This window comes from Nelumbo nucifera, chromosome 1, assembly GCF_055504915.1.
Source record: "Nelumbo nucifera cultivar China Antique chromosome 1, China Antique-T2T, whole genome shotgun sequence".
Classification (NCBI taxonomy): Eukaryota; Viridiplantae; Streptophyta; class Magnoliopsida; order Proteales; family Nelumbonaceae; genus Nelumbo; species Nelumbo nucifera.
In genome coordinates this window covers 66,789,968-66,809,884 of record NC_142649.1, presented here as the reverse complement: position 1 = coordinate 66,809,884, position 19,917 = coordinate 66,789,968, and the positions used below count along the sequence as shown (strand labels likewise).

At 36.5% G+C, this 19,917-nt stretch overlaps 1 protein-coding gene across 7 annotated transcripts; it reads right to left on the bottom strand.

Moving 5' to 3' along the window:
• Positions 1 to 286: 286 nt before the first annotated feature.
• Positions 287 to 18,922, bottom strand: LOC104594165 (uncharacterized). 7 transcript variants are annotated; one of them, XM_088901002.1, is made up of 13 exons: positions 18,662 to 18,922; positions 18,376 to 18,526; positions 18,208 to 18,257; positions 17,125 to 17,297; positions 14,605 to 15,028; positions 9,806 to 10,050; positions 9,426 to 9,510; positions 9,079 to 9,264; positions 8,842 to 9,006; positions 8,526 to 8,738; positions 2,346 to 2,517; positions 983 to 1,151; positions 287 to 866 (listed from the first exon to the last, which is right to left on the bottom strand). In XM_088901002.1, exons 5-13 carry the CDS (start codon positions 14,995 to 14,997, stop codon positions 773 to 775), a joined length of 1,722 nt encoding a protein of 573 aa, XP_088757128.1. In that variant the 5' UTR covers positions 14,998 to 15,028; positions 17,125 to 17,297; positions 18,208 to 18,257; positions 18,376 to 18,526; positions 18,662 to 18,922; the 3' UTR covers positions 287 to 772. The 7 variants fall into 7 exon arrangements, with proteins under 7 accessions (XP_088757128.1, XP_010252643.1, XP_010252644.1 ...); XM_010254341.3 differs by having other exon boundaries at positions 18,376 to 18,501; positions 18,662 to 18,917; XM_010254342.3 differs by lacking the exon at positions 17,125 to 17,297.
• Positions 18,923 to 19,917: the final 995 nt, after the last annotated feature.

The window sequence follows — 19,917 nt, the reverse complement described above, 5'->3', positions numbered from 1 at the left end:
TTTATTAACAATACATGATATTTTGATAGTATCTGAATGCTATTCAATATCCAATTTCAATCTGAATTTGATTCAATCTAATATAAATCCAAGATTTAATCAATCAATTTAGCATAGCTACATCCGGTTCAATCTGACGTAGATGAATCAAACTGAGCCATTCCGGTTCTCAATTTTTTTTGATAAATCATTCCGGTTCTCAATTCCCTGACCATAAAAGTGGAAACTAAACAAGATCTGCTTAGACCAAGGCCTTGCAATCTTAACAAGGGTCAACACAAACGAATATCAAATTTCTCTACTTTTAATCTCGGCTTATGAATGCTATCAGCTATCAAAATGGTGAACTCATTTTCGGCGAGTCTACCACCACCCGGTTCAAACAAAATTCTCAAGTTGTACTTTATCACTACTAGAGATGTTACAAGCAGTCCAGAATATATTACGAAAATTAACAGCTCTAAATGATAGGGGTACGATTAAAAGCAGCCCCATGCTGATTGGAGAACCTTGAAAAAACACATATAAATGATGTTATCAGTGGCAACTGGTATCAAGGACAGCAACAATGCCGATGTGTGATGTTTGGTAACCTTGGAACTTCTCAGATTGTTGGCAAACAAGAACTTATATAACCTATTGTACCTGGAACTGATTTTCCCTTCCTTCTCATTTCCTTCTTCCTTTGAACGACCAAGCAAATGTTTGCAGCAAGTTATATCCCAGTTAAAGTTCCGAGGCAAACTACTAAAGGAACTTTTAACTCTACCGATCACTGTTGTTGCTCATATATTTGCATGTAAGCCTCGGAGAGTGCAACCATCTGGGGAAGAGTTTCTGCCACATGCAAATCCTGTATCTCGTACCTAAAAATTGAGTGTTATCACTACATTTGTTTGATTTCCATGCATTATAGTTTTGCATTTTTATACATCAACAAAGTGACGAGAATAAAAATTTTAAAAAGTTACTGAGCATTTACCATAACTCCTCTGATTTCCGCTGTACAAATACTCTGTAAGACCCTTCACCAGGCTTGCCATCATGAACAATATTTGCAATCAGATCATACTTGGATCTCATTTTCTCGTTCTCCTTTGTTGGCAATGGAATGTAATCTTTAAGCTCAAGGTTCTTTACAGGAAAGTTGACTGATTTCAAGGAAAACATCAGCATGCGAAAATGGCAGGTCATATAGCTAAGAACAATTGTTAAATAGATGTAGTTCACAATCTAAATTGTATGGTTTCAATCGGTTCAGACTGTTCCCCTGAATCCCATTTTGGCTAGAATCGTGGTTGAATACTCTGAAACCCAACAAGAGTTATATGAATTCTACAATTTATGGGATTTTATGGAATTAAACGAGATTTAGAAGATACAAGACCAAAGCTTCTAAAATCTATCCTAACCATTCTTTTATTATTGTTGTTGTTGTTGCTTCCTTTGACATTTACACAATTTTATTTGTTTGAATTTAAGGAAAATGAACTAGAAACTTGAAATTTAGGGACCTCTTCATCTCAAGCCCTATTACAAAGAAATTTTCACCTTCATTACTTAAATTTGTATTCTGGTTGGCGGTGTTATTTTCTACTTCAAAAGATGACTAGCTGCATTATAAGATGGAAGAAATAGCAAAGACCTTATATTGTCAAATTTTACAGTTTTAGGTCAGAAATCAAATTTTCTCCTGTTTTTTATATTGCTCTGGTATCTTCTATATTTAATTGGAGAAATAATTAGGGATCATGGGTTGTTTTTAGTAACTCATGACTAGTTCTGTTTTTTTTGAATGAGTTATTTTCGTAAAGTTGGTTTTGGAATCAAGTAATGTACTGAACTCAAAGCCACCCCCTTTTCGGGTCACAAGTCATGATTCTTCCTTCCATTTTTATTTTTCAATGATTTTTTATAACTTTTTAACAGTTCTTCAAAGTTTCAAAATAAATTGTACGATTTACTATTTGAATCCCACCCTTCCGGATTTTTCTATTTGACTCCACTTTGACAATATTGGCTAGGAAAATTACAACGAAGACCAGCTTAATTTAGTATATTAGAAATCTGAAGCTGATCTCAGATCCATCACCCTGAATTGACTATTTCCCCTGGTAAAATTATACTGGCTCACCATATCATGAACCCTATCTAATCAGTGCACCACCAAACATGAACAAACATCCAAATGAAAAGCTATCCTAAAATTCTCCATCCAATAGGAGTGATCAGAATGAATGTTAGAGTTGATGATGAGTAGGTATACAATATATAGGCAATTTAAGGATGATGGACTGGGTCTAACATATATGTTTCAGTCCATCTCCAAAAGCAAGTAATCTTACCAAGGGTAGGATTTTTCTCAATGAAGAAATTGTTCTTTGTGAAACGCCGCATGTGGAGAATTAGATATGGTGGCAATCTGGTGACACGGTACCTCATCCTCGCTATGCAAGGACGCACCACTTCTGTGATAGACTCACCATCGAATTTCTTCAGTATGTTAAAAAGTGGTACCTGTGTAAAACCAACTCAGCTCAAAAAGTTTCAACAGGATACATGTAGATCTATCAAAATATCAGAACTGTTTTGGGTGGAGGAATACCCACTCCCACCCAAACAAGTAACCAACTAATTAACTAATAGAATAAAGGGAAGGAATTGAGGGAATGAGGGAGTCCACCACCAAACAAAAAAAGGGATATTGGCATAGCATTGTACAAGAAACTAAAAATCTGGCAGGTTCCTGTGCTTTTGATGAATCTCCATAACCTTTTGCTAGAATGCTAATCAAAATCTGATGCCACTTTCCATGGATCATGACAATATTTATTAAACATAATAGAAGAGGGGAAGAGTCAGGGAAGTGGAAGGGTAACCCCGCACACAAAGAAAAGGGAGTAAAAAACAGGAACAAAAAATATCCTGATTTTCTTTTTACTCTTTGAGTCTTTACTAACAAAATACTTAGAGATGCTATCATGGCAGCCCCTCCTCCAAAACCTTAACTTAGAGCTTAACAAATTTATTAGAGAGATGCTATCATGGTAGCCCCTACAGGGAAGAAACTACATTCATAATCCCAAGGTTAACAGTCCAATACCTCCCTGTAGTCTATATAAACTGCTATCACTACTTAAATTTGAGGGAAGCAAAACAGTCAAAAAAAAGGCACATTTCCTTTCTTGTAATCAGATGGTAATCAAACTATCCCGCTACTCCCTCTTTAAGAAAACAAGAAGAGTACAAATTCTCCAATTCTCCACTTCATCCAATACTGAGATTATTTAACAGGGGCAAGATAGTTGTTATTTAACAAATTGTAGTCTATACAATCATGGTTTGAATTATTAATATGTTTATTTTTGGTAGGCTTATTCACATAAAGCCTAAACTAGAGATTTTTTCTTTTGATTCATTTATTATTTATATTGATTATATCAATATTTCTAATTATTGTTATTTGCAATCCTTTTTGTTATGCTTAAGGCCTTTATCTATTTATATGAGTGTTTTAAAAGCACAAGGCGCAAATGAAGCGCAAGGGGCAATTTGCGCCCAAGGCACAAAATGCAAGGTGAGGCACACACCTTTTGAAGCGCAAAAATACAAAAAAAAAATGTCAAATTTTTTTTAAAAAAAAAAGTCAGAAAAATAAAAAAAAACATGCAAAAAAATAAATAAAATATTAAAAATATAAACTTCAATTTTAAAATAAATCTTTCAAAAAACCTATAAGATTAAAATACATAAACATAACATGTAAAGTGCATTCAAATGAAAATTTAAAAATAAAATCAAACATATAAAACACTTTCAAGCATGTTAAACCTGCAATCTCTTTTTTTCTTCAATTGCATTACTTCAAATAGTTAATGTGATGTAAAACAACTTGCATTCCTGATTCTATGAGCCATGTTTGTACCAAGCGGCAAGCCCAAACAAATTCATGTTAGGGTCTTAAATTCTTAATCCTTACACAAAAACAAATTTTTTGATAATGTTAATTATCTTTTAAGAAGATATTTTACTAAGATGAATGAATGAACAACTCAACAACATTAGCAAAAAGGGGGTTCTCAGAGCTCCGGTAGGTTCAAAATAGAACATAAGACACAAAAAACTACAAAGGTGCATGCCTGGGCTGAAGCGCAAGGTGCACTAGGTGCACAACCTTTTGAAAGTGCTGCACTAGGACCTAGACAAGCAAGGCACATAGCTTAAAATGCGCCTCGCCTAAGCGCCTAGGCACACATTTTAAATCACTGATTGATATATGCCCAAAGCTTCTTTGTATCTTACAATTTTCAGTCATCTAGCCACTGAACAAAAAAAAAAGGTTGATATGCTCTAGGAATGGTTCCTTTTTTTCCTTTCTCTTTTTCAAACCATTAATTGAACCAATCATAAATTATGTATGACGTTATTTGCACCAGTCATGAATGAATTGAATAGAAATGTTCAAGCAGAGGTCCCATGATGCCTAGTGTTTGCTGATGACTATGTAGCGACGACAGGAAGTACAGAGAGTATCCTGCCTGATTCGAGAGCTCTGGAGATCATCGCTTGATTGAACGCTGATAAGTTCGAATATTGTAATTCCTTCAACAGTGTTGGAAGACACAATAAAGAAGGGGAGGAGACAGGGAGTCAGTTGAAGAAGAGGAAGGCAGGGGAAACAAAGTGAAGAGAAAAATTCCTAGTGGGGAAGATAGAAGTGAGCAGCAGCAAAGAGTTTATAATAGAAAAAGAAGAGCTATTATTTATCTCAAAATGAAGGAAATAGGGGTAAGAGAGAGAGGAGGGTCCGAGAGAGGAAATAAGGAGGAAGGAGAGACGGTAGAGGGCCATGAGGGACAGGAGGTCTCAGGAGAGGTGGGCTCTGGAAAGGGAAGGGTGGATATTGAAGTAGTGGAGAGATAGGTGAGGTGGGAAAATCTCTCAGTTTATTTTTTCTATGCAGGGGGAGTGGTTAGAAGGGCAATTGAGCTTTTCGAAAGGAGTAAGAGAGAAGAAAAAAACAAGAAAAAGTTTTAGGGGAGGGAATGAGGTGTGGGAGGAAGAAGGGAGGGAAGAAGATTTGGAAGAGGAAGAGTGAAGGGGTTGCCAGAAGAGAAAGGAGAGAGGGAGTGGTGGAGGTGGAGGTGGAAGTTGGAAATCAGATTGCTATCACTTAGACTGGTGGCAGCTGTTGGTAAATCTGTTTCAGACTGGGTACTGGTGATTCCTGAATTTGCAAGTCAAGAAAGAAGAGCTTGGGCCAGACTTTGGAGGTGTTGGACTTACAATTTTGTAATCTGGGTACTGGTGATTCCTGAATTTGCACAAGTCAAGAAAGAAGAGCTTGAGCCAGACTTTGGAGGTGTTGGACTTACTATTTTGTAATCTGGAGTCCTGGACAATTGGTTTTGATCTGTTTTTGTTTTGTTTTTTCTTTTTTTTTTTTGATAAATAGATCTGTTTTTGTTTTGTCATTGATATTGTTTTGAGTTGTTTCTAGGTGTTGCCTTAACACCTAATCAGTTTGTAATTCTATTTTCTTTTTAATGAAATTTTTTACTTATCAAAAAAAATAATTGATAAAACTAGCAAAGCATTAAATAAAAAATTAGGTTTACGGACAACTGCATTAGAAATAAGTAGGACTAAAACAGAATATATGCAAAGGAGAGGTGTATCCAGTCTCATGTTATAGGCAAATATCACTCCAGCTAAAAGGAAAATGCTGTAAAACAGTTGTAAGGCCAGTTATGTTGTATGGAGCACAGTGTTAAGCAGTTAAGAATCAGCATGTCTAAAAACGTGTGTTGCAGAAATGCAAAGGACTCTAGGAATAGCTCCAATAGGTGATAAAATGAGAGAAAGTAGATTGAGATGGTTTGTTCATGTGCATAAAAGACCATCTACAGCACCTGTTCAAAAAATGATCAATTACAAGTTGAAGGGGCTAGAAGAGATAGGGGCAGAACGAAAGGAGCTTGGGTAGAAGTAGTAATAAGAAATTATTTAAGCACCCATAAATTAACAATGGATATGGCACTGAACAGAATGGAATGGCATAGCTGACCCCATATAGTTGGGACAAGGCTTAGATGATGACAATGATTTAGTAGGTGCAAACAAGTGGAATACCCAACAGACCCAACACAAGAAACTGTCTCTAATTTTGATTTACAAAATCTTTAGAAGTGATTTTGTTCTATCAGGAGAAACCTGTTTGTAAATATAGTATTTTATCAATTATTTTCTGCCTAAAGCAAAATTTTAGAATTTCTCTCAAAATAAAGCTTCTGATCACACCAAGCCAATTCCTGCCACTAGGGGTGTCCATGAAAAAACGAAAAACCGAACCGAACCAAGAAAACAACCAAACAGGAAAATGTGGTTAATCGAATCGATCGGTTCGGTTTCGGTTTAGTATTTTTGAAAAACTGACGGTTAACCAAACCGACCGGTATATATACTTATATGTAAATTTTATATATATTTTAAATATATGTCATATATTTTCTATATATTATATATTTTATGATATTTATAATATATTATATATCATTTATTGTTTATAATATAATACTATACATATATTTATATAATATATTATAAATATTAAAAACCGAAAAACCGAAGAACCGAACCGATCAAAAATCGAAACCGACGAACCGGTTAACCGGTGGTACCAGTTTGGTTTTGGTTTAGAGAAATTGAAAAACCGTTAGGACCGGTTCGGTTTGCAAAAATTGCCCATGGTTTGGTTAACCGAACCGTGGACACCCCTACCTGCCACTGCCCTTGTACAAGAAGATAAGGAAAACATCTAATGGGTATATGCAGAGTGCCTAGACATTATACATGACCACATCAATATCAAACAGACAGTCAATCACAAAGTTTTGATGAAATACCAAGATAAGTGTGGTATTGATAAGCATAGTTGTCAAGGCGTCACTTAGGCGACTAGGCGCCCTTGGCTGGGCGCCTTGCCCAAACACCTTGACTTTTAGCAACTAGGCGCCTACCTAGGTGACTAGGCACCCGCCTAGGCAACTAAGCACCTGCCTAGGCGACTAAGCACCCGCCTTTTATAATAATATCATTTATATTATTGTATCTTATTAATGTATGTTTAAATTATTATTATTATTATTATTATTATTATTATTATTATTATTATTATTATTATATATCAATTATACTTTGTTTTAATGTTTTACTATTGGAATTTAAAAGATCAAAGGGCTTTGAGAAGAGAAAAAAAAATAAAGAAAAGAAAGAGGAAAGAAAGAATAGAATAATAAAGTTCTTTTTTTCTATTTTCTCTCTCTAATTAAATAAAACAAAAATTCCACCCTTGTTTTTTTTTTCTATTTTACTTTCCATCTTGAATATTTATCATATAAAGCTAATAACCTTCTTTAGCTGCTAATTAATATGAATTTGCTCTATTAAAAACTTATTATAGTAGTATTATTTTTGAAAATAATGAAATTAATATATGTAAAAGATTTGTATCTTTTAGATGTAATGATTTGCCACATTTTTAGAGGAAATTTAATGTTCTTAATAAAGAGAATTGCTATTTTTTCAATCAACATACATGCTGAATGGTATGTAAAACTAGGCGCCCCAGTGTCGCCCAGAATTGCCTAGACGCCTTGAAAACTATGTTGACAAGTAAGCATTCTGGCATACAAGCCCATGTATACATGGGTCAAGCTGTTGACATTCCATTTTAATCATAAAATCCAATGGTAATTTGTAACTCATGCGCTACCCTCCACTAAAGGAGGAAAATATCATATATGCTGATTGGTAACAAGTAGACCTGTTCATGGGCCGGGTAGCCCAATGGCCCGACCGTAGTTGGGCTTGGACATATTATTAGGCCCGTGGGCCTGGGCTCGGGCCCTATTATCTAAGTCCGACCTGATTTCGGGCCAGGCTCAAGATTTCATAAAAAAAAACCCAGCCTGACAATATTTTCATTCAAACTCATCCTGTTTTGTTTGAACTTCGAACAAACTAATCCTCTTCACAGTGGCGGTGATGGTAGTTCTTCTACAATCTACACTCAAGCAGCGATCCAGTGACCGGCGAGGCAACGACATCTCTCTCTCTCTCTCTCTCTCTCTCTCTCTCTTTCTCTCTCTCTCTCTCTCTCTCCAGTTCATCAACCCTGTGGTGAACTCAAATCTGCAACTGCAATGTCGGGCTTCGGCCCCGGACCTCGGGCTTTTATGAGGGCCAGGCTCAGGCTTAAGATATAGGCCCAATGGTCAGGCCGGGCTCGGGCTTGGGCCTCAATATATTGCATTGATAACCAGTGCAAGCCCGGCCCATGAACAGGTCTAGTAACAAGATCTAGATGTTACTTCTTAATATAAAAGTGACAAATTCTCTTTTAACATTCCATCTTTTATCTAATATATAACTCCACCAGAATATCAAGATCATAACACTAACAAGATAACCAAAATATTTGTACTGCAAGCTTCAGGACCAGTTGACACAGTTAAGGGATTTACCTGTGGTATTATATTTTTTTCCATTACATCTTTAAAAAGAGGGGGTGGTGGCAAATCAAGCCCAAGCATTAAGAATGGCATTCTGCATGTTTCCATGACAACATTGTCTTGTTCATTTCCACCATCCCCAAGAGTCCCATTATTCTGCCCATCACTGTTATCCTTCTTCTCAGTAGTTTTCCTCTGGATCTCCTTCACAACCTCCAATTCCCCCTGTTGCAAAGTATAGTCAAAGAACATTATCTTAATTAGTTAAAAAGAAAAAAGAGAAAGAATAAAAATGGAGTAAACAAGTAAGACTGGACGACAGTGAAACCTGAAAGCACTTATGAATGATGCTTTTCTCCTTTGAACCCTTAAGATCTGAATGCAGTGTGTTCAGAAGCCATGACATGAACTCGACAGGATCTGACTGCTCACCTATTCGGAACCGTTTTTTACTAGATTTCATAACTGCCTGAAGGAATTCATGTGGGCTTACCTGTAAACGAGTAAGGTTTCAAGATCAGATCCATTTTTAAAACATAACCAAGCACAGATAGAAGTAGCAAACCTGGCCCTTAAAGTTCCGGGCATGCCAAATCTTTCGTGTAAGTTCTCCAAATCGATGAACAAGAGGAGATTTGCAGTTTTCATAGTTTTCAGGAATAAGAAAGAAGTTCCTCAAGGGAGTAACCCTCATCAAAGATTGAATTGTGACATTCACAAAATCAGTCTCCTTAATGTTATTCAATCCAACCTGAAACATTGCCAAAGATTAAGAAATTATGATGAATGACTGAATGAATGGAAGAACCAAAACTTAAACCTTGATTGGATATGCAGATGAAAAGACAATGATAAGGTCAAGAAGAACAAAAGCAGCACTAATAAACATTAATAAGATAGAAGACTAGTTACCATTCCAGGAAGGTAATCAGAGCCATCAAGTGCCCTTGACCATTGCTTATTTTTGTCAAGCATTTCAACTTGTTCTCTAGTGAACCTGTATGAATTAAAACTAGAGGAATTAGAACCAAGTTATCTGACAAAAGTAATTTACCAATTTGCATAAGTAAAGCTAAAAAGGTAAAATTATATCAAAATACTAAAAACAAAGGAACCTGAGCAATATAACATAATTGATTGATGTGAAACTCTAGATAGACAACAAAACTTAGTTTTATACCAGTATAACAATATATGCCTCTTGCACCATAATAACAAGAGACACTCTGGTAAAGTGTATGATCAAATTACCAAAAAAAGGAAGAAATAACTAGAGCAATAGATAGCCAAACCTTGGGTTTAGAACATGGCGAATGTCATCTAATGAAGGGTCATTAATTTCATATCCATCAGGAAGGCAATAAACTTTTTCTGTCTCAAGATTGATATAAACATGGTGGCTTGCTTCAAGGCTATGAGTATATGCATGTGATTTCCGACCTCTTCCTTGGTAATACTTCCCACAGACCAAACACGCATAAACATTCATATTTTTCAGAGAGACAGAGCAAAATTTCTCAAAGTCAAAGTCCAAAACCTGCAAAAATAGAACAAAAACAACTACATTTTTTTATCAGCAAAGAAGAATTTAGTTATTTATTAAACTGAAAAACAGGTTACAGTTTCTTTATCTGCTCTGCACTCCAGAGTATTACAATATACAAAGAAACCCAAATTATGTAGATCAGCATCCCACTGTTGTAATACAACCAGCTACAATTTAGCCCAAAATAGAGTAGGTCTATCAACTCCCTGTTTTGCTAGAGTATCTGCCAGTCCATTTGCTGTCCTTTTTACCCATCCGAAAATAGAGTTAAATCTCTTAGCAAGAAAGTCAATCTCCCTGAATGCAAATCTGCACTTCCAATGGTGCTGAGTTTACTTACTTAGCCCAAGCAATGACCAGAAGTGAGTCCCCCTATTGTTCTGCTAATTTCAGGCCCTTGTCTCCTCCTGAACCGAATCTCCATACCCAATTGGCCCTGAGGGTAAAGCCACAACTTCCCTATTGTGATTTCAAAATACTCCCCCTATTCCTGCTCTCCCAGGGTTTTCAAGGGAGCTGCCATCAAAATTTAGCTTCAATTTTATGTGGTTCTGGAGGTTTCCAATCCATCTTAGTAATCTCTTTATGTGTTCCCATCTGTGTCACCTCCTTCCATTTCCTCATTACATCATTTATTGAGATATCTTTAAATATGTCAATAGTTTTTACCCAGTGTGCAGATCTGATTTTAATTGTTTCAATTACTTCATCTATAAAGAGAATAGAAAAGAAAGCGTTGACCACCACTCCATCAGATACATAAGAACAAATAGCACATGTTTCCACTATACTCTACAAGAAATCAGTCCATTCTCCTACCCCAAATGAGAAATGATCATAGGAGAAGTTTCTAGAAAGCAAGAGTTTAACCTGCAGGCTGCAGCATGGACCTTATTCATGAAGCATGTGAAATACCAATAAAGTCAACTGGTTGTATTAATAACTTTGGCATTCTTAGGGACAATTAGACAATATATAAATAGTTTAAGAACAAGATTCCAGAGAATGGAGGAGCAGTGAAACTGCATTGCTGGTGGCATTCAAATTTCTCTGATGGGGCAGGTGATTGCCTCAAGCATGTGTACCATATATCTGCTAATGAGAATTGAGAAGATAGACAACACTTAGGATAGGCTATAAGCTTAAGACAACTTTTAAGTGATTATCTTTGAACGAAGGGTTGATAGTATACCATATACTCTAAGGCGCTGTTTGGTTAGGCTGCAAATTTTGAGCTTTGCACTTTCAAAAGCCTAAAAATTTCAAAATTGAGTTTTTGCCTTTTGGAACCATCCACATTCCTGAGAAGCTACAACTGAAGCTTCAACAGATCATTAATTGGGCTTGCAATTAAAAACTTTGGGAATCTTCCAGATAGTATCATGCATAAGCCAACTTTTAGAGGCCTCAAAACCTCATCTGTAATTCGATGATATGCAAACCAATGGTGTTTGAGGACCGGAGCTTGTGGCCAAGATGCATTGCCTAACATTGAAGAACTTCAGCATCTATGTTAGTAGCAGTGAACTGGATAATCAAGGTATTGTCTTCCTCCTCCTCATTCTTCTTCTAGGATTTCCAGTGTACCAAGAGGTAACCTCCTCTCCTCAAAAATGTTAGTACAAGCCCAGTTACTCTCAGGAAAGCTTTTTCCCCTCACCCTTCACCATCTCCAGCTCTTCTGCTGCACCATTTTACAAAAACTCATTTGAATTAAATGCTTCTCTTCTTTCATACAAATCAATCATCAATGCTCTTGTACAATCTCAAATGTTTTGTCTCAATTGGAAGGGATGGATTGTTCCCCAAATATTATCATATACATTAGTACATAACTTTGATTGATGAGTGTTTTTTCAATTTGTTTTAGAAAGGTATTTTGTAAGGGCAGAGGGTATCTACTTCTTGAGAATTTAAAAGGGGAAGCAAAGGCACTGGCAACCAATATGAACTAGTTGTACAACTGGGCTCCAGATCTTCCAACAGCATAGCAGGTTCTCTAGCAGGGTCAGGGATTAAATAGAGTTTTTTCTTTTCTTTTCTTTTCCTTTCTTTTTTCTTTTTTTCTTTCTTTTTTATTTTTTGGGGTGTCAGATCCAGTAATCTGTCTTAACTTGTATGAAATTCTGATAAAGAACATGTCAACCTAAGGCTTTTTTACCCATCTCTCATTCCAATAGTTTTGGAATGCAGGAAATTTTTACCTATACATATTACTATAAAATTGTCTTGGATGTTACTGATAAAAATTAAAAAACAATATAGAAGAGGTGGATGAGTAGTTTCTTGAGATGGATAAATAGAGTTTCTGGCTAATACTTCACATATACAAGCATGTAATGGTTTTCCAGAAAAGGCTCTAATAAGGAAGAACTTGAGCTCTATGAAGAAATGAAACTTAAGGGGACTCTTCCTGATATTTATACTTACAAATTGATGATCGATGCATATTACAAGGAATATATTTTGTATAAAGTTCTTGAATTGCATTGGTAAAAAAATAAGGGTTTTGAATGATTTGGTAAAAAATATAGGAGAGATATTGCATATATATTGTGACTAATAAGACACTAATTAGTGAATTGTGCCAAGCAAAAGGCCCTCGAAGGCTTAGAATTTGGTGGGTCAGATGAAGAAGACTGGATTTAGTCCAAATTTATTCAGATTTAGCACTGTAGTTGATGGGTTCCATAAAGTTGGAACTTGGACAAGGCATCAAGGTTGTCCAAATCAGATGAAGTAAATTGATCTCCATCTTTGTTTACCTATAGTGTTCCAATTGCAGGCTTCTATAGCATTGACCAAATCCCAACTCCCATCTTTCAAAGCCTAATACATCTTTCAGGCTTCAAAACCCAAACCCCATCTTTCAAAAGCATCGACCAAATTCCTACTGACTTGACCCAGTTAGTAGCTCCTCTGCCTTAGTACTGAACATTGCAGTTCGAAGTTGGTTGTAACAAATTTTTCAAGTATATATTTCTTTGCCTATTTTATTCATAATAGACTATATTCAACCTACGAGAAGACGTTATTTTGGTCTTGCACTTGCATATAAATAGATGGGAGTAAGGCTGAGTTGTATGCATGTAATTTTTTTTATCAGCAACATGCAAAGGAAAACTGATGAATTGGGTTAAAAGATCAGCTAACTCTTTAGCTGATGGATTAGCTAAACAAGGGGTAGCAAGGGATTCAATGTTTTGGGCTAAATTGTAATTTTATTGTTTCTTCCTTTCCTTTTCTTTTCTTCTTGAGGGCTCAAGTTGTATTTGGAAGATAAGAGTGTTTGTCTTCCTCTTTGTAATTATTTTAATGACGAATTAATGAATTTGTTATTGATCAAAAAAAAAAAAAACATGCAAAGGAAAACTACGTTAACTAAGCCATCTTCTCAATCACTTTTCTCTTCTCCTAATCTTCAAAAGAAACTTCTTTCATGGGTTCCCTCAGTTTTACAGCTACAATAATAGAACAGCTGGACCATAAACAGATAACCAATTTGTAAATTATCTTCTCTGCAACTGAAATACTGAAAATAGAACTAGATCTGCAAAGAGGCATACGCTTCATGTGCTTTTTATTTAAGTCAATTTTTATAATAAAAATGTTATAGATAAAAGTGGGGAACCATTATCTCAACTTCCCCATGTATATTAACATAATGCAGAGAATGAAAAACCTCCAAATTTGTCTATTGTAATATTATCAAAATGCCCTTGTACAGATTTGTTGGCTTCATACCCCCATGGGGGGAGGGGAGAGGGCACAAAAACTAATCATAGCGCACTGTATGTGAACCTAGCCACATAAGACCATAATAGCAAAATAAAAAACATTTAAGCAACACTTACACCACCTCCATGTGCTCAAGAGGCTTACACCTCGCATCATGTCTGCCTTTTAAAACATTGGTCAGGGTGCCCCATCTTGATGGAGTTTCTTGGCTTTCTTGGGGCCGCAAAGACCTCTTGTAAACATTTCTTTTCTTTTATTAAAAAATATTTTACTATAAAAAAAAAGACATCAGAGTTCAGAAAAGTTGGTCAATATTTCATCTTTTGTGGGAAGGAAGATGATTGAGAGTACAGTTTTAATGACTATTAGTGATCATATTAAGGAATGTTAGCAATTCTTAGTTCCTACTTCTGTTTTTCTAGGTTTATCCCGATTCCTAAGCCTTCTTTTGAGAAATTTTTACTTTAAGATTTAGTACTTAATGGGAAAATAGAAAATTGAGCTAGGAGTCCAAGACTTAAGCAGCAGATCCTGGCTTATCATCTTTTGATGAGGATCATTATGTGTATCATTGTTTTTGGAATTTTAAAACTAGGATGTAGTTAGCAAAATAGGTGCACCCCATAAACAAGGAAAATCATATGAATCCTTAGGAGCTTTTAATGCTACCTTCGACTCAAAAATGAATTAACATCCAAATTTCTAAATCCAGTTCCAAAGGAAGTCCTTCCAGGAAAACTGTTCTTGCAGGTTAAAAAACGATAACAATCAAAACATTGATGCTAGCATTATTAGGACTAAGTTTACCTGACGATTAACGGTATCAAGATAAGGACAGTCCCTTCGAATTTCAACTTGGCGGTTGCACTTGACATGATTTGATCCTTGCTGATGCGAATCATCATCATCATCATCTTCTTCTTCATCATTGTCCTCTTCTTGTCTATGACCATCTGGCCCTTTTCTTTCTCCTCTATAACCATTTTGTCCAAGCCTCTTATCACCACTGCCTTCTCTACCCCTTTCTTCATCATCGTCGTCGTCATCATCATCATAAGAAGCAAGAGGAAGAAGAGAATTTTCAACAGTGAGGAGAGGAGGTGGAGGGGCCTGTTTAAGCAGCTTCTGCCTCTTCAATTCTGGAGAAAACAGTTCCTCACTTTCACCATTCTCCTCTCTTTTTGTTTTCATCTTCTCCATCGGTCCGTCCGTTTACTTTTATTAAATGCTACTGATGTGCACCACAGAAACCAAAATCAACATTCGATATATCCCTATGGCATGAATATGATAGAAGAAGCACTACAGAAAACTTGAAAAGAATCCGAAGCCAACAGATAAAATTTCAGCATTCCTATCACATCGAAAGACAGAAATCGCAACAAATGGAAATCTAAAAATCCCAACATAACAATCTGATACAAATCCAAACAATTCCAAGGCATCAAACTCATAAAAGAAAGGAAAACAAAACTCAAATAAAAAAACGAATTGCAGAGCAAAATACATTGAACATGTTGCTGGGGTCCAGTTCCCTAGGGCATGAATCTGATAGAAGAAGCACTACAGAAAACTTGAAAAGAATCCGAAGCCAACAGATAAAATTCAGCTTTCCTATTGCATCAAAAGACAAACCGCAGCAAGTGGAACATAACAATCTGATACAAATCCAAGCAATTCCAGGGCATTGAACTCATAAGTCATAACAATCTTGCACATTCACAACCACCACAACAGCTGTCATTTCACTTTTATCTAGATTCACTTTCAAGCACGAAACCACCTTAAACCAGAATAATAAATATTTTAAGTTGAGTACCTGGTCCATGGAAGCGTTACAGAAAAAACAGTGTATTATCTGTGAATTGTAGGAGAGCAACTTTTGTGCCATTATTACTGAATGTTCTTGTTATGGCTTCTTGAGGTTTGGTTTTGATCATATGTTTTCTGGGCTATTTCATAACCAGGAATCTTTTTGGTTTTATATTTGTTTGAGCTGCAAATCTTGAATAGGTCTTGCTCTTGCATTTCATAATTCTTTCTTAATTTACTTATTTTAACCTTACTAATAAAAAATTGCAGAGAGAAGAGTTGGTGTTTGTCTATCCACAGGAACCACAGCCCTGTAGGATAGAGTCAAACATCTTGGTTTTCGTGGAATCAGCATCTACACTAGGTATCTGTAATGCTGAAATAGTCACTCCCTCCTTTATGATATCTGGATACCCATACATGCCTACTGTACCGGTGTTATGATACCCGGATTCCTGTACAATGCAAGGTGCGACATTGTATCGGCTACTTAATTTTTAGTGTAAATTTTGTATCTGATACTGTACCCAACTGTGTCCTCACCATATCTGGTTAACATAGTGTCTGTCATGATGTTTGCTGGATAAATACTAGATGCTGCATTGGCACTTGTAGATGTACTCTATATCATTAATAGTTTTGAAATATATAAAATGATATGTTTGTCAACTTATGCATATCTGGGCATCATAGAACCTCCAAGCCCGAAAATATAACTCCTATATAAATTTCTTTAGGGGCTTCAAGAGAGTGGCTTCCCTGAGAGTTTCCATCAATTTTGTAGCCTTACCTTGCCCTTTAGAGATGGGGGAGGGGGATGTCAATTGATGGTTGCACTGAGGGATGCTACAAAAATTTCCAAGTTCAAATAGATGTCTTCTAATATCATCTTGTTTGCACTCTATGGAATATATTGCGAACTCCCTAATATCTATTTCCCTTTTTATCACTTGTTTGCTTAAGACAATACATTCATTATTTTGCACTTGTGCATACAAGTATGTGATTACATAATGTTCTTAGAAATGTAGTTATATGAACATTTCTGTATAAATATATTAATGTATGCAGGCAAGAATGGTGTGGATTATGTTCATGCCCAAAGATCATAGTCCATATTATTATATACATGGAATACTTCCTAACATTGTAAATGTTTCTAATCATGAAAAGGGAATTAAAAAGGACATGTTGGATGTCTTTACTCTTTAGGGATGGTTATTCTCTGCTAGTTCTAGCTTCTCCCAAGACTATGCATACATTGGACTTGATCAGAATGAAGTTGTTTTATCTTCTTAAAGAGACTCTCTCATAGTTGTCAAAGCGTTCGGGTGAAGCTAAGTGCCTAATTGTCTAAATGTCACTCAGGCGATGTTTCTTTAATCTGAATCCTAGGATAACTCCCTAGTTTTCATATTAACCATAAGGCATCTTTTACTAATAATTAGCAGTAGTTTTCATCAAAGACAAGCTTTATATCAAAACATAGACAAACAACATATCTATGAGAAGTACCTGCATGCCTCTCAGACCTATTGTCTGGGAACTTGGGCAAGGTGACCGGTGACCCCCATGGCACCCAGTTGCCTAGGTATCGGCCTAATATCATATTCAGGGAGACATGGTCCTTCAGTGCCAGATCCAACCCCTTGTTGAATTTGGAGGCTTACCAATTCTACTGCTAGCATCTGTAAAAGAGGACATATTAGAGGCCAGGTTAACTTAACACCTTGTTCTTATGAACTTTGAGGTTTTAATCAGATGCTAATAGTTTTATGAAAGGAACGATGAGGATAGAGCTTTTTCTGGGGCCCTAATATGTAGTTTTAGTTGTATTCTTTTATATGTTGCATTATTTAGCCCCTCATTGGGGGTAGAGCTGCCCATTGACATCTCTTTGACTCTCCCTCCCAATTGAAAAAAAAAAGGCCAGCTTATCTTCCTTGGTGCTTGGTAAGAGAACTAAACTTTCTGGTGGTGCCACTAGGTGGTATATCATTTTTTTTTATCAGCACTGGGTGGTGTATCATCAATAAAGAACTTTGGAAAGGTAGAGGTTATAGGTGCTTGGATTTGGAAATTTAGATAGAAACTAGTTCTGAAGTAATTGGGTGGAAATTTAAAGCTAGAAAATGTTAGGGGCTTTTGCTTCAAAGTTATGATCTGTGGATAACGAACTACTGGGATGATTCGCGTGTTTTGACACAGATACAGGGTTAATAGCCATGGAAAGCCCTTAAAATCTAAAGTTAAAGAAAATATTTCCTAGGAATTAAGTCAAGGCTTGAAGTTTTGAGCGGTGAAGAGAATTCCACTCAACCTGCAGGTTTCAGCAATAATAAGAATGAAGCATTGGAAGCAGTTCAGCTCTTTGAAAAAACCTCTGCTAGAACTAGAAAGGATTAATGGGAAGACTAATGATGTGCTGGAGCTTAAAAGGATAATCAAGTCCAACAACCAACAAAAAGAAATCTAATACATACGTTGATTCAATGTCAACCAAATCTAATATTTATCATCTATGTTAAAATCAAATCTCAGGGCCTTTTCATCAACTTAGGATAAAAGAATCATAGCAACAATAAAAATAAGAAATACCTTTGCCACAAGGAAAACTGATGAAAACTTACACCGTGGTCTAGTCTGGTCTGCAACAGAAAGACAGGGGAGGAATGAAAAAGAGTGTGAGAGAGAAGGAGAGGAAGAAGATGACGGAAGGAGAGAGAGACACAGAGAGAGAGAGAGAGAAAATTGACGGTGACTTACCTCGCCGTCGCAGGGGTTTCAATCCAGATCCGTTCTTCAAACTTCAGGTGCCAAGAAGAGAGTGACGAGAGATGAGGAAGAGAGGGTTAGAAAGTTGGAATCGAGTAGAGAGAATGACCCATATTCCTGCGAACCAAACGGGGCCTAAGTTCTTATCCAAAAGGAAGAAAAATGAACTCCATAATCAGAAGCGAACAACAAAACATTGGAAAAGATGGGAAAAATAAAGAAGCAAGAGAGAGAGAGAGAGGGGAAGAGAGACAGAGAGAGAGAGGAGAAAGATTACCTTAGAATTGGCAATGAAATAGATTTTAAGGTCGAAATTGATAGGAAGCTAATGTGCTGTCTTCTGCTCATCAAACGAACTAGGGTAGTGAGTTCAGCACAGCAGTTTACGAAATGAAGCAGAGGAACCAAAGTCACCGAAAGGCGAAAATGAAAATGCAAAGGAATACTTCTCGGTGGTCGACCCAAAATTAGCAAAACCTCCCTCTCCACTCCACTGAGAAAATTGGGCGCAAAATGAAAGTTAAGGGGTCTTTGTTGCAATGAAAGTTCAGGGAAGTATTTATTAGTTATCACTGAGCCATAGTAATTAGTATGGGGGTATTTGTATTGGGTAAATTACAAAGATCTCCCTGTAATATAGGGTCTGTGACAAAGACCCCTTGACCGTTAAGTGAGATGATAAAATACATTAAATTACCAAAATACTCTACTAAACTTTTTCTATTTTCTTTTTTTTTCCCTTTTTTCTCTTAAAACCTATTTAACCTATTGTTTTCCCTTTCTTCTCTTCTTTTTCCTTCCCTTACCATCCTCTCTCATTATTTCTCTCTCCCAACTCTCCGAAATGAAAGGATGGAGGAAACGCATTTTCATCTTCTTTTTCTTTTCTTCTCCGTCTTCAACTCTAGCACGCCTGCACCGGAGGAATGGTGCAGATGCCATCGTTCAACTCCATCTTTTGACCAGCAACTTCGTTGTCGTTCCATACGGCTCCTCTTCAGAAGCTGTAGTAATCGAAGAAGCGTTGTCATGAGAGATGACGCAATTGACACTCACAACGTTATCCACCTAGTTCAGATCGTTCACTTGCAAGGACCAAAAAACAGAGGAAATTGTGAAGAAGAAAGGGGAGGAGAGAAAGGGGCAAGGGAAGAAGAGAGATCGGGAGAGAGAAAGAGGAAGGACTTCGGTATTTGCATCTCCATCTCTCTTCTTCCCCTTCCCCAATCACCATCTCCATATACTGGTACTTGCATCTTTGTCCCCCAGGAAATCCCGTGGGGATTCAGTGCTAGTTTTGTGGAATAGATAAACAATTGAGTGAATGATGTTTTATTTTGTATCTCATAATGATTTTGGCATTGGTCAGTTTGTGAGGCATCCAACTAACTAGTCTGCCATTCCCATTTAGAAATAAAATAGAACAAATAAACGAAATGAAATGAATATTATCCATTAAAGAAACACCAACAACAAAGATCAAGCACGCCAAAGCAAAAAAAGTTGAAAAAAAGTCATTACCAATCGGCTTCC